Source organism: Montipora foliosa, chromosome 2 (assembly GCF_036669935.1).
Source record: "Montipora foliosa isolate CH-2021 chromosome 2, ASM3666993v2, whole genome shotgun sequence".
Lineage (NCBI taxonomy): Eukaryota > Metazoa > Cnidaria > Anthozoa > Scleractinia > Acroporidae > Montipora > Montipora foliosa.
Window position 1 is genome coordinate 21,229,287 of NC_090870.1, and position 15,000 is coordinate 21,244,286.

General features: G+C 35.7%; 1 protein-coding gene across 1 annotated transcript in view; it reads left to right on the top strand.

The window, feature by feature from the left end:
• LOC137992656 (NBAS subunit of NRZ tethering complex-like) overlaps positions 1-15,000 on the top strand; it is a 155,269-nt gene that overhangs the window by 32,307 nt on the left and 107,962 nt on the right. Inside the window, exons 10-19 of the mRNA XM_068838132.1 lie at positions 2,022-2,078; positions 2,553-2,695; positions 2,886-2,992; positions 3,819-3,884; positions 5,586-5,714; positions 6,089-6,155; positions 7,940-7,983; positions 10,491-10,546; positions 11,059-11,149; positions 13,871-14,026. Of these exons, the coding sequence (XP_068694233.1) occupies positions 2,022-2,078; positions 2,553-2,695; positions 2,886-2,992; positions 3,819-3,884; positions 5,586-5,714; positions 6,089-6,155; positions 7,940-7,983; positions 10,491-10,546; positions 11,059-11,149; positions 13,871-14,026 (916 nt within the window). The remainder of the gene's footprint in view (positions 1-2,021; positions 2,079-2,552; positions 2,696-2,885; positions 2,993-3,818; positions 3,885-5,585; positions 5,715-6,088; positions 6,156-7,939; positions 7,984-10,490; positions 10,547-11,058; positions 11,150-13,870; positions 14,027-15,000) is intronic.

Here is a 15,000-nt window from a genome sequence, read left to right on the forward strand (position 1 = left end):
TGCACTGGTAGAGCAGAATGGTTTTTCCATATCAGTAATTTTTCGTAAAAGCAGTTCAAAGTACTGTTGGGGTACAATGGTGACCTTTTACCATTCAGTTGATCTCTACCAAAGAGAAGAATGTGGAGCTGCTATTGATTGGTGGGCATTTTCTAGGCACGGAATAAGCACATTTTGATGATTGTGTTAACAACTTTCTGGCTGATTTCTGCATAATTTCTTGATGTTTCCCATTTTATTTGTTTTGTTAACTGAAAGGCTAAGTTGCTTCTCTGTTCACCTCTATGGTACAACACATAAAAATTGGAAATAGACCAGTTTTTTTCAAAGACTGGTCCCTTAAAGGTATAACCGAAGTTAAGCACATCCTAAATGATTCCTTTGAGTTTTTATCTTTGACTGCTTTTCAAGACAAATATAACCTTCAAGTTCCTCCCTTATTATGGAATAATTTCGGCAACTAATTCTCTCCGTAGGCAAAGTGAAAGGACTAATGCTAGTTGTGAGAGCTTCCTTTCAAAATTTCTAAAAAACTCAAAACCCTCTAAATTGATTTACAAGAAGTTAGTATCAATAAAAAGTGAGCTACCAACTCTTAAGTCAAGAAAAATGGCACAAAGAAATTAATCTGGAACCCGGTCACAAAGTCAACTGGAAAGCAGCCTATGTCTTGGCCTTTTCATGTACTCATAGTTTTTAATTTTAAATTCCTACATCGACGACTTTCAAGTAATAGTTTTCTTAAGAAAATAGGACGTATAGATAATGAGAAATGCACCTTCTGTCAATAATTATGGTAAGGAAAGCCTCTTTCATTTATTTTGGGAATGTAGCAAAAGCCGTTGTTTGTAATTTCATGGATGCAGGCCTGTATATAAAATTGTTAGTAAAGAATATGCTTTTCAGGTAGATACTTGCTTGGGACTGAGACCAGATACCTCTAAATACAAATTGCAAATTAATTTTTGTTTTTTGACAAGCAAACATTTCATCTGGCTGTGTAAATTTAAAGAACAAAAGCCAATTTTCGAAGAATACTTACTTCATGTACAATATATTCATAAAGTAGAGAAGGAAGATACAACAACGCGAAAGAAATGGGAACCGCTATTGCTTTAAAAATAAATAAATGTATACAGAATCCAGCACCTTGCTCTCCAACTGTACAGGTAATTCCGATTTTGTAGAGTATAATAGTTATTGGTCGCTCCTCTCAAAACAAGAGCTCCTCCTCCTTTTTTTATTTGTTTTATTTTATTTATTTTATTTTTATTTTTTCTCTATTATGTAAACATATTCCGTGTTTTTGTGGGTGTGTGTGAGTGTGTTTGTAGGGGGAGGGGTGTTTGTGCTTTTAAAACTGAACATGTAAACATGCAAGGTGATAAGAATAATAATAATAAGAAGGAGAAGTTGCTTCTCTGTTTTTTCTGTCAAGAAATGTTTGACCTTGTAAAATTCATCTTATAAATAACAATTTATTTTAGTTGTGAGTCTTTTCAATTCCTCTATTTCTCTGATTTCTGCATAATTTCTTGATGTTTCGCATTTTGTTTGTTTTGTTAACTGAAAGACTAAGTTGCTTCTCTGTTTTTTCTTTCAAGAAATGTTTGACCTTGTTGTAAAATTCATCTTATAAATAACAATTTATTTGTGAGTCTTTTCAATTCCTCTATTTCTCTATAGAAATCTACTTCATTTATGCTATTGCATTGGCGTAAGTCCACCATTTTATCACTGCTAGATTTACCACATGCAGCTCTGGAGTCTAAATAAATTAAATTTTGGGCCAAGATTGGCCTGATTTTTTTTACATATATTTTTTTTAGACACCCTAAAAAGCCAAGCCCCTGTTTTTTACCTACACACCCCTAAAAAAATCCCTTTTTAGGCAGTTGACAAAAATAAACCAGTTTAAAAAACTGGTTTGAACCAGTGGATGAAATTGAACTACAACACATACAACTCAAGAATTGTGCCTAAGAGTTGTCTCAAAATTTTTTTTCTTTTCTTGACATTAGGTCTTCAGAACTGATTGTAATAAATTACCGAGGAATTTTGAAGAATTATCTGGTGAGGTAGGTCAATTTTGGGAACACTACTACTTTAATGTTAGAAGGTACCAGCATTCCTTAGAAGGCGAGGAGTGTTGTTCAATCAACCACACTTGCCTTGAATTCCTTGCACTCATGCAGAGCATGGTGGGGGTTCTTTGCATTAAAACAATGGATATCCAGATCACTGAAGCATGATACGGTCCCAAGAGTAAATAACTTGTATTGTTTTTATGTAAAGGACTCCCCAAAAACCTATTGCATTATGGGAATGGGAAAACAGTGAATAGAAAGTGTACATTATTTTTATCATGATCATCCTATTCATATTTTTGCTCATGTGAATGAAGAAAGTTGAAGTATGTCGTTAAAAAAAAGAATACCTTTTCACATTTGTTATTTCTCAAAATACTTTGACCATCTGCTGGACTTATAATTCATATTGAGCTTGGTAATAAAATGTGTGTCATGCTATTTTGTTTGAAATATTTTTTGCAGTGCTTCAAATGGTTTTCAAGAGAATCACAGCTTTTCGTTTTCCAGTTTTCTACCTCGTGGAATTTCTTCAGTGGTGTATCATCCCATACACAAACTGTTAATTGTTGGAAGTGTCATTGGCCAAAGTCATAGTACCTCGACAGGTCTGCTGATTACCTCATTCATCAATCATAAAAATATTAACTGCAGAGAACAAATAAAGTAACTATTGAAGCTTATTGCGTAGAAGCAATATTAATCTTTCATCTTTTGTAGCAGACTGTAAGATTTAGTTTTGCCACTTTTAGTCCCTGGTATAGAAAACCCTACATTTTCTTATTATTAATTTTACAGACTCCCACACAGCCATTGCATCCCAGTGTGGCTTAACAGCTTGGAGGGTTCTTTCAGGAGATCCATATTACAACCTCATTGAAGATGAAGGTACCCAATCAGTCAAGGTACAATAATGTTCACCCTCAAGTACCCATTTGTAGAACCATTACAGCCACCATCCTTGTTTAATGCACAGAACCATTTCTTAAGGCTGGTCTACAATGCAGGCATAAGGTGCAGGCATACGTGTATGGTCTACAATGCCGGCATAAGCTTGCATAAGCATACATAGGTGCATCTACCTGTTGTTAATTAGTGTCCTTTGTTCTAATGAAAGGTACCAATTTCCATGTTACATAGGGGAAATTGGTATTTTGATGGTAATGAGGAATTCAGTAGAGTGGAATATTCCAAGTGAAATGCTGGCTTGATTTCAGATTTTCAGTTTGGTTTTCTATGAGTGGTTGTCATTATTCTTTAGATGCTGATGTAATGCACAAGGGAGCAAGTAGCTCAGATTTCACAGTAGACTTGCTCCCTTGTGTGTTACATCAGTTTGATTTGCAAAGAGAACTTTTAAAGCTTGTACCTGTGCTGGCCCTGTAGGAATTAGCCTGGGACACTTGGCATATTTTGTGGCCATTATGTTTAACTAACTGACTAATAGAAGCGATTTTCAGAGTCAGGTTTATCTTTTGAACAGATACCATTTAACTTAAATTTTCCTGGCCTTTTTCAAGAATGAAAAGGAAAGGAATGCTGTGTGTATTGTGCTGGGTACTGGATATGTAAGGCTTATGGAATAGATATGAAATGTACCAGCAGGAGGGTGAAAGACAAAAAAAAACCCAGATTTTTGGTACCATGAATGTATCTATTTTCATGAATCACCCAATGATTTAACCATTTCCATGTTTTATCAATTGAAAGAAGTTGTCATTTGTCCTGTAGGTTGGCTCTGGAATAATCAGAAGACTTCAAAGTGTTCCTGTGCTAACTGCAGTTGCTGATGAACAGGTTTGAGTCATTCTCTTAGTTTTCTTTGTTACAGTACGTTTTTTTATCAATGGCTTGTTATTCTTTACAGTACTCAGGGCTCAAAGTTTACATGTATTTTGGCTTTGGGAGCACTTGTGCTACATTGTACCAGGTGTATATTTCTAGGTGCAGTGCCAAAATTTTAGGCGCACAGCAGAAAATGTTAGGAGCACAGCTTAAAGTACTGGGAGCACCTACATGTATTCCAAAAGAAAAGCAGAACTTACACATTATTACCTTATCTTCAGTTTTTGTATTTTATTTCAATCCTGTGTTTGGTGTTTCAACTAAGGCTGCAGAATAACTTTTCATTTTAGACAGCGATTGTTGTGGTTTTTAAATCAACTTGAATTCTCAATTTCAACAACAAATTATTATTACCTCTTATCATCTTTTTAAAGAACATTCGATATAACAAAAAAGTTGTAATCTTGTTTCCTTTTTAATGTACACTTGTAACCAAAGAAAATATATTTGAAAATACATGTAGATATACACAACTTCATAATTGATAATAGAAGTGTACTTTAATGATTCCATCTGGTTACCAAGATCTCACCTCATGCTGTCACAAATGGCAGAAATAAATTCTGTGCATTTGACATCAAATGTCATAGGTTGGACTGATGTCAACTCCATCCTTTTTATAAAGCAAAAGCAGTGGCTGGTACTTTGTGAATGGGAGTTCCTCTTTCGCTATTATATAAACAATGTTGAATTTGACTTCAAGCTCTCGCTGGAGCTCTTTCCCGCTGGACTGTTTTCTGTCTGACTAAAACGTCTGGAATTACTTCTTGCTGCGTTGGTGCTTTTTGAATTATTGCTATCAATCATAAAACAGTCCTTGCAGTAAACATGGCTCTTACTCTGTAAATGCTTGATGAGAGTTCTTGCACCCATTGACTAAGGATGAAGATGAATGCACGGGGACAGCTTTGCAGCATCTGCAGCGCATCAATTCTTTCTCTGAATCCCATTCTAGCCACTTGATTTCATTTAACCAGACTCTTTGAAATATGCTTGTTGGCTTCTCTTTATTGCGGACTGATGTAGTATCATTTTGAGATACCTTACTATGCATAGTCTTCATTTGCATGTGTCAGAGGAGTTTAAACAAAACAGAAGAGTCTCGGATGGAATGAAACATCAACAAGATTCAGAGAAATGGGAAAAATAACAACAAATAAACAAGATGAAAGGAAAATGACACATTTTGTGAGATCTATCTTTGTACCGCATCTATTGTCTGAAGCTTCTGTTTCGAGACTCACCACTCACTCAGAGCATGCAAGTATATACATGTAGTCTGGTGAAAAAGCTGAGGTGCAATTCAGTTGCACTATACGTGAACTTTAAGGTGCACGAGTGCAATCTGACTTCATATTTTAGGTGCACAACTAAAAATCTAGTCACGTGTGACCATTAATTTTGGTCGTTAACTTTGAGCACTGTTACTGATCAAAATGTAAGTTAATTGTCCCTTGAAACTTGCCTCTCAAAACACTAACTGGGATCTGTGATTTTTGAGGTTGAAAGAGTACCTACATTGTAGTTTCTCTGTTACTGCTACAAATTACATTTTTTCTGTTGATAAGCTACATGTATAATCATGCATATAAACCATTTAATTTTGGTGCTTTTGATGTAGTCTTTGCAAAGCATATGTTTGTTCTAATTTAGGATGGTGTGGTGCATATGGCACTGTCCCCAGATGGCACTAAGTTAGCAGCTCTTCATATGTCAGGGACACTTTCGTTATGGCAATTACCCTCACTGCATCGGCAGAACATTTGGTCTTTGGATCAGCAGGTACACTGTATTCGGTGTTCATTGATTGTGGGCAGCGGGAGTTCTCACTAAAAAGTAGGTTGAAAACTTAGTTTACTGTATCATTGGCAATTATTCATTAGTGAAAAAATGAGATAGGGAAGCATGTGGTAGTGCAGGCTGACCTCAGTGGGTATCGACTGATTTAATCACTACCTATAGGAACTTGATTGGTTTTAGCAGCACAAATCAATTTTTAACAAGTGAGACCTACACATTATAGTAATGATTACATGTGTGTTGATGCCTTCTACTCACTCTTACACACAGTGTAATCATTTCCAGGTGATGCCCAATTTGTGCCCTTTTCCGATTAATATTATATACATGTATTAATTTTGTTTATTTTCACTTAGCCACCAGTTAAATGTCTGGATGAACATTCTTCATTCTTAACACAAAAACCTTCACATTCAATGAAAGGTTTGTAAAGAGAATTTTTACTCTTCCTTTACTTTATAAACTGGTGTATGATTATTTGTCTGATGAAAATTTTATCAGGCAAATAATAATACACCCATCGATTGATTTCTCATAGAATTTTATGCTTGTTATCTAGATTTATTCATTTTGTTGCTCTTTAAAAAGGTTTAGCTGTAACCGTCATTGCGATCGCTTAGGGTTAAAGTAAAGATGCCTGATGCTAGTTGTTCAAGTCCTTTTGTTTGCTTTTGTTCGTAGTGCTCTTTTAATCTGCAGAACCACAAATAGCTTAAACAGAGATGTAAAAACATATCCTTACAGATCGGAAGGATTTGGTATAGAAAGCTGCATCATGATCTTTCTTTCCCTTTTTCGCCAATGACAATTTTCGTAACAGCTAGGATATTTGCAGGAATCAGAAGGTCAAGTTCTGCACATGCATGTCAGTTCCAGGCAATAAATTGCTTATATTCAGCAACACGACTTCCTCCAAAAACTACTGGCAACACCTTTTACACCACGAGAGCACCCGTATCCATCACGTAAAAACCTTTTTACATTGGTGATTATTTCTCCATTTCTGAGCACATCTTGATCGCATACCGCCATGATAACAGTATGAGTTGAACTGATTTTTGCGTTACCTGACACATGATTTTTCTCTTTTGTGCTATGAAAATTTCACAAGGAATGTGGGAACTCGTGCATTAATAATGTGAATATACATTGTAGTATTTTGATCTTTGCGTTTTTCCCAAGCGATCTCTCCAGGGTGATGAAAAAATTATGATTTCGCAGGTGAAAAATAAATGTTTTTCAAAGTTAAGCCATTGGATAAGTTTCAAAAAAAAATTTTCTTTCAATTGGAATTTCAATGCTCAAACCTTGACTTAAACAAAATTATAATAGTTATTGTTTTCTCATGAGTTGTGTTAGCAGTTCTGACCTTTGTGAGCTTCTAAACTTGTGAAATTATGTGAGCATCCACATATTGACGTTGAAAGGGAATTAAATTTTCTAAATCTCATTGTTGTTCATAGCTGTGATGCCAAGATGGCCGTTTCATTTGTTATTCGTTGTGGTGTCTCGGTTCTTCTTTTAATAGCACAGTTTTGCGCTTTTCGTTTTCAAGGTCAGGTTTCGTCCAAACAACTGTAATTTTTTAAGAGCCATTTGCGTTAACCCGTGAAATCATAGCAACAGAATCAAAACGTTGACCCAATCGTGCAAAGTTTTTTTTTAAGCCAAATTTTCGACCACTTGTGTGGGATTTCTGAGAACCTGTTTGGTTGTGCAGTGCCACTCGTTCACTCAACTTTTCAAGCCACGAGCAACCCGTGAGGGAGGCTTATGAAGAACCTGTTTCCCAGAAAGTTGTTAGTGAACATTTTTCCGTGAGATGTCACAAATGACAACTAAGTACTGTTCACTTTGAAGGATAAGTGTTTGTGGCATTTTCGATCATAGAACATTTCAATAACTCTTCCACCCCTGAACTGGTCCCCATCAATAAGTATATTGTCTGGCATTAGAGTAAAATCTTTAAGTCTCACCTTTTGGGGATTCAGAGTGTTAAGTATGCTTTTAAGCTCATTCTCTAACAATAATTAGTCGAGAATGAGTACATTACTTATTTGAAAACCTATAAAATTTATAAAAGTGCTGTTTTTCTTTAGGTGGTGTGCTTTGCATGCAACTGCATTGCATACATGTAGGAAAAAGGAATGGCTATGAGCCATGTTAACTTGTTGTTTTGGTTAATTTTATATATTTTTATTTTTTAGAGTCCTTTTGTGGTTTGGTGGATGTCAACTGGTGGAGTGAAGAGGTAAGAGACACTGGAAAACACTACACTTACTTTTAAGCCAATTACTCACATTATTGTAACTAATGAATTAATTATACGTGAAAGGAATCATATACCGTATTTACCCGCGGATAGGCCGCACCCCAAACTTTCAATGGTTTTCACGGGAAAAAAAATAGTGAGGTCGAGTACCGGGATAAATAAAGCGAAGTTTGAAATCAACAAACAGCTACCGTAATTTCCGGGCGATTACCTGCAGGTAATGTGTTAATATTTCCGCAAACAGTTGTTGGTGCGGGTTATAGGAAGGTGTGGGTAATGTGATAATTTTTAAATCTTCCGGTAGTTTTAAAACTGTAAGTAGGGAAAAAATATAAAAGTCATCAATGAAACTGTTCCTGAAAACTGTATAATTTATTGCCTTTTTTATCCCGCTTTAATTGCCTAATAAACTTAAATGCTCTCGATGAAAACCAATGCAAATTGAAAACATATCAACAAATATTGTTGGCAATAAAAATCGTTTATCAGCCGTGTGATATTACTTTCTTACTTTGCTAATTTCACAGCAGCTAGCTTCTTTCTTTGTTTAGTTGAAAATAAAATATTATTGATTTCACTAACTGGAATAATAAACTCAAAACAAAAGGATAAAAATGTGAAATACTGTAGCAAGCTTTAAAGTAATTCACACACAAAAACTGATGCCGAAATGTTCATTTCATGGCGCCGCTGCCGCCGCCGCCGCCGCCGCATACAGGCTGTAACTAAGAAGAGGTGATTGTCAGCACGAGTGTAAACGAACATTCACAGACAAAATTTTAAAACACCAGAACATTCGGCGCATCAGTAAAATATTCCTAGCAAGCACTGCCTTGAGGTAGAGAGTATTTTCCTGTTTCAAGCGATTTCTTAGAGTCAGTACATGTAGATCCTGAGATATCGATTTTTCTTTAGAACGGATTTTTACAAGCGGTATAATTCAATGGAAGCTCAAAAACAATAGGTGTGAAAACTTACCAATTTCACGCTAAAGAATATTTTGTTAACAAAAACAATGGTTTAGTGTTTAGTTGTATGTGTTGTAAGTTAGTAACAATTGAAAGCGAACATTAAAACACAAATTTAGTGTATGGCCGTGAGATCTCTTGCATATTAATGAGGTATCAAAACGCTTGTACCCGCATATAGGCCGCATCCCTAATTTCGGTCCCATTTTTCCGGGAAAAAAGTGCGGCCTATCCACGGGTAAATATGGTAATTATTGAACTGCAGATATGAAATCAAGTGAAGCTATGATCCTTGCAGTTATGAACGCAATTTTAGCAACTGCTTAAGTAGAGAAGCCTGAAAAATTCAGAACTTCAACGGGTTTGAACCCGTGACCTCGCAATACCGGTGTGATGCTCTAAACAACTGAGCTATGAAGCCAGTGATGTTAGGAGCTGGTCATTTGTGGGTTCTAATGTTCCCATGATGAATCAACAAATGAAATGATATATTGATATATAAAAGGAATCATGTATTGAACTGCTGATATGAAATCAAGTGAAGCCATGATCCTCGCATTTGTGAACGCAATTTTAGCAACTGCATAGAGGGCGGCAGGAAAAGCCAGAATCTAGAATCCGGAACTGGATCCTGAATCTGGAACCAGAACTAGAATAAGAACAAGAAAGGTTGATGACATCCAGTTGTTTTATTTCAAGGAGGAGTAGTCAATGTCAATATTTCTCATACATGTAACTTGAGCCGTTCTAAACAGGAGTGACGCCAGTGGTACGAACTTTGTAGTCACAATAAAATCCATAAAGATCAATTTTGCAGTTTAAAGTGTGTAATATAACATTCAACTTTTGTCGCTGAAATAAAATAGCTGGATATCATTGACCTTTCTTGTTCTTATTCCGGTTCCGGTTCCAGATTCCCGATCCAGTTCAGGATTCCAGATGCGGCGGTTTCCAGACGCCCTCCACCCAGTCCAATTGCTATTACCAATCATAAAAATTACAATTTCCTTGATTATGATTGGTCTAAAAAACTGCTACATGTGTTTTCCACTAACTCACTTGCCAAGTTGTTATCCGACAGTTTGTTATTGCCGAGTGCAATAAGCCAATTACATTCGAAGTTGTAGTTTAAATCAAACAATCACAACCTTGGTTTCAATCACCGTAGAAACAGTGTACAGACTCCTAAATTGGGGCTTTCTTTCTTTCTTTCTTTCAGAGCAACATTAAACAATTTACGCCTCCTTTGTCAGTCTCTTAATGCAAATTTTCCTTTTCTTTCATAACTTGGCTCTTCTTCTTTTCTTGGAAATTGTAATTTTTATGATTAATTGGTAAGAGGACTTCATGTCATCCAATTCAGCCTGTAATCATACTCGTGGTAAACAAATCACTCATTTGATTGATTACAGACTGAATTGGACTCCACTCAGTCCTATTAAATTGTGCGATTACTACATGTAACATCAGTAATTAGCATTCTACTAGGTTGATGTTTGTGTGATTTTTCATGATTAGGCGTTGATTTTGGCTCATAGCAGTGGAGCAGTGACTGTGTCTTCTACAAACCAAACGTAAGTGGGAGACGCTTTAGTTGTAATGGAAGAAATGTAAATATAATTTCTTCAAGCATCTGTAGGGATTAAAAAGGCATTCATTGAATGAGAGAGAACTGTGCTTCACAGAAAGAATTGAAGCTACTTTAATATAACATAAATATTTTATTTTCATAAAAAATGTGGTTGTTTCAATAGTTTAAAAAAAAAATTTGTGTAAACTAATATCAAATAAAATTAAGGATGAAAATTATATCTGTCAATTTGACATAATTATAAATAATAAATTAAATACAGTAACTGTACATGTACCTGAGGATTCATTAATTTACATTTAAAATTGTCTGGCGTTGGAGTAAAATCTCTTAGTCTCACTCTCTGAGGGAAGGGTTAAGAGGATATCTTTATTTAATAGTTAATTTAATTAACTTGTTTCCATTGGAAGCTTTGATTGTTTTAGATTCTGGAATGTATTTATTGCTTAAAACTTTCAGTGATATTTAGTTCCTCTTTGACCGTTTTTGATGTAGACTTGTCAATTTGCTGGGACACAGTCCTGAAATATGTGAACCATGGTCTCGAATTACTGCTGGTTGTGATAAAGGGTTCCTTCTTCTTGAGGTGATTATAATTATGTACATTTTTTGGTAATTGTAATGAATATAATTAAACCAATGCATTTAACAATGCATCAGTCATCACATTGGTCAAGTGTTGGCCAACCTATCAGTTATCAACAATCTTTGGAGTTCCTAATCATGTGTTTGTAATGTGTCTGTTGTTTAATGTCTTTATTGGTCATTCATTTTAACATTATGTGGTGGCTTTCAGAAGTGTTTAAGACTTGGGTCTTACTGCATTGATTACTGTTTTCATATTTTTATTTGTCGGCCAATGTGTGTGTCTTGTGTTGTTCGACATGTAATACACAGTTGCATGTTGGTGATATGTTGACCAACTCATGTACTGATACATTGGTTAAGGCATTGGTTTGTGATTTATTGGAGGATGTAACTCTAATGTAAAAGTGATGTTTGGGGGGGGGGGGGGGGGCACAGATTGTACAGTCATGTACATTTATGTCTGTTTTGTGACTCACCAAGTGAAGACTTTATGTTGCTAGTGTTTTCTTGCTGAGTCTTCTAAGCCACCTATTATATGTCAATGATATGCCAAATGTTACAACCGGATCTACCCTAGCAATGTTTGCTGACAATTCAAAGTGTTATAAACGTATTGAATCAATTGGAGACTTTGATTTCATTCAAGGGGATTTAGATAACCTCCTCTGCTGGTCCTTGGCTAATGAGAAGCCATCTAAATGCGAAAACCTTAGGGTTTCAAGAAAGCGCATCAGCCCAGTGCAATCTTGACAGCACCAGCCTTAAAGTAGTTTCATCCGTGAAAGTCCTGGGTGTCATGGTTACCAAGGACTTAGCATGGTCTAACCATGATGATAGATGCATGCACATTGTATGTGACTGCAAAAGCAAACCGTATGCTTGGTTTTATTCAGAGGAACGGTGCCAGAATAATCAATAAAGATGACTTAAGCTGCTGTACATTTCCTTGGTACATTCTCACCTTTGTCATTGTTCTCAAGTATGGGCTCCTCAAACATCAATGCTGATGATGGAGGTTGAAAAAGTCCAAAGATGTGTTCACACTTTACGTGCAAGAACCATGAATTATCTTACAAAGACAGACTTACTAGCCTTAAACTTATTACCTATAATGATTATAATAAAGTTTCTATATAACCCACGCTCTCATTGGTTTAAACAGCGTGCTTTATGAGAGTACAAAGCACGGAACAAACGAAAGCTCACGCCATCATCTGCAGAAATGGCAGATGAATTTCCGAATTTTTCCTTGGGTATTATTGAAGCTGTCAGTTAAAGGCTTGCTCAGATATTCTGTCAAGTGCTTTGGATGGAAGACCTCAGCCGTCGCCCGGTCCAGCAGTTCTTTCAAGCTCAGAAAGTCCTCACGCTGGAGTTCTTCATTTACAAAATTCCCAACAGGTTTTCAGATTCCAGCCGCAACCAATGAACAGTTTGTTTTCCAATTGTCATGTCGGAAACGTGCAGGTTTTCATGGGCAACAATTCGGCCGGTTTTCACTGAACTTAATTATTTAGATCTCTTTTTTGCTGTTTTTTATGGACTGAAACCGAACATTGATGAGGCACTTGCTTTTCAATAAACTCGAATTTTGTGTGATTTCTGTCAAGCCACTTTCCAGTTCATTGATGTTTTGACAAGCCTTTGTTTCATTAACTAATCAATAATTTTAAACATTCTTACAAGCGCTCTGATTGGTCCAAATTAACGTGCTTTATCAGAGTATAAAGCACTGTGCTGACGACACCTCAGTTCGCCACAAGCAGCGCTCGCTTTGAAAATAAACTAGAATTTTTGAAAAAAAATTACTTGTTCTCAAGAAGTAGGGAGAAACACTCACCTATCGGCTTGTGTTTTCCCCTACACTTCTTTCGTGCTCTATAGCTAGCCGCTTCCTGCATGCTTTACAACAGAACAGAGCACAGTCAAGGCTTCTTTATTTGTTAATTAATTATTGGCTCGAATACATGTATCTAGACTTATTGTTCTTTTTTAAATGCAAACTAGGTTATATAGATTATTTGCATCGATAATTACCTTTCCTTTTGTACAGGGAGCTCGCGCCTCTGTGCCTCGGGATTTTCCTTAATAATATTTATGCTAAGACATCTCTTTTTAGAGATTCGTTTTTTGTAAGAATATCAAATTTTGGAATGCCTTTAGTTACCTTCTCATCCAAAATCTGAATCTAATGTTAATTTTTTTAAGAATAAGTTGAATAAAAACATTCTACTTAATTCACTAGATTACATGTTGTATTCAATGCTGATGACACTCGTACTTTCAAACTTATCTGCTGTAAATATCGTAGGATTAATAATTTAGCTAAAATTAATGTTCTTGTTGATTATATACACATTCATAGAAATTACCAGCGGGTAGGGATTGGTGTAGTTAGTTTTTATGTTCATGGTGTGGGTTGGGTTAGGTGATACACCTTGTAGGGGACTTAATGTTCTATTGTGTTGTCATCTGACTTTGTTGGCAAATTGATAAAATAAAATAAAAATCTTCTTCTTGAAATTGAAAAAAAAAAGTGATTTTGTTTTGTCTTATGTTGTATTGCCTTAATGGGAATGTAGAAGTTGTTAATCCATTCACTCCCGAACCATTCCCAATTGTCAACCTCATTCAAGTTTCTTTACTGTCACAGACATGTAAACTTAAAACCACATGCAGTGACAATGTATTGTTCACGATGAATGTTTTTGCTTTGTAGTGTGAAAATGAAACCAAACATTTGCAGTCAAAGGTGTCAGTCGGTGATGGTGGTGATATTAAGACCTTAGCAAAGAAGGATGCTGAACTGGAGACAGATGAGGAAGATGATGAGGATTTATCTTTGATGTACAGGTCAAAACAGTTTGCTAAACTTGTGAGTTTCCATTAATTTCCTTTTTTTAGTACAGTATTGAGTAATGAATGTTTTCATGCACATGTTAATTACCATTGTTTATGACTATGACCAAGAAGAGCCCACAACCCTACTAGTAATCTCAATGTTGATTGGTATTGTGAATGTGCAGCAAGTGTGTTGCGAGATCCACTACTTCCACTAACTAAAGACTTGACAGAATACATAGGACACAATTTGACTCCGAACATGTAGGCAACACTTTTTTTGCAATCTTTCACAAACGTTGAGAGTAATCATTGTGGTGTGACTAAATGTATGTCACTATTAAACTCCTTAAACACTTTATGTCCTCAGAACATTTACTGCCGCATTAACAATTATATAAGTAATTATAAATCTTCAATGCAGGTCATACATCCATGGGACACTAAGTCTTTCGAAGCAACTACACAAACTACATGTAACTATGTACAGTAAATGCTCACTTATGTGTTAAGGTGCCCCAACACCTTTATGACCTACATTGTAGCATTCTACTAATAGCATGTTCAACTTTTCTGTGTTACTAATTTTATGATAAATAATATTAATCATTGCTTGTTGCTTTATGACAAGTCATCTTGACTCAGTCAATTTTTACCTCATCCATATGTCTATTTCACAGTTCATTGTGAGGGTGGGGCAAGCTTCACAGCCAAGTTTAAATTTATTGGAATTGGGCTGTTCTTAACCTTAGGTGTAGGTTACACCAGATACTGCATACATGTATACTGCAACAATCTATACTGCTATAAAATAATTAGGATAGTTCATGCACTCTCATTGGTCAGTAGCTGTGTTTAGATGAGAGTATGTAAAAGCAGCTGTGACATCACACAAATTTGATTGGTTATGTGTTGTCAGATGTGTGTTTTGATTGGCTGGTAGGAAGTATGAGTGTGTATCAAAGAAAATCTGTTTCAATCAAGAAATAAAAAAAAAAACTCCAGCAT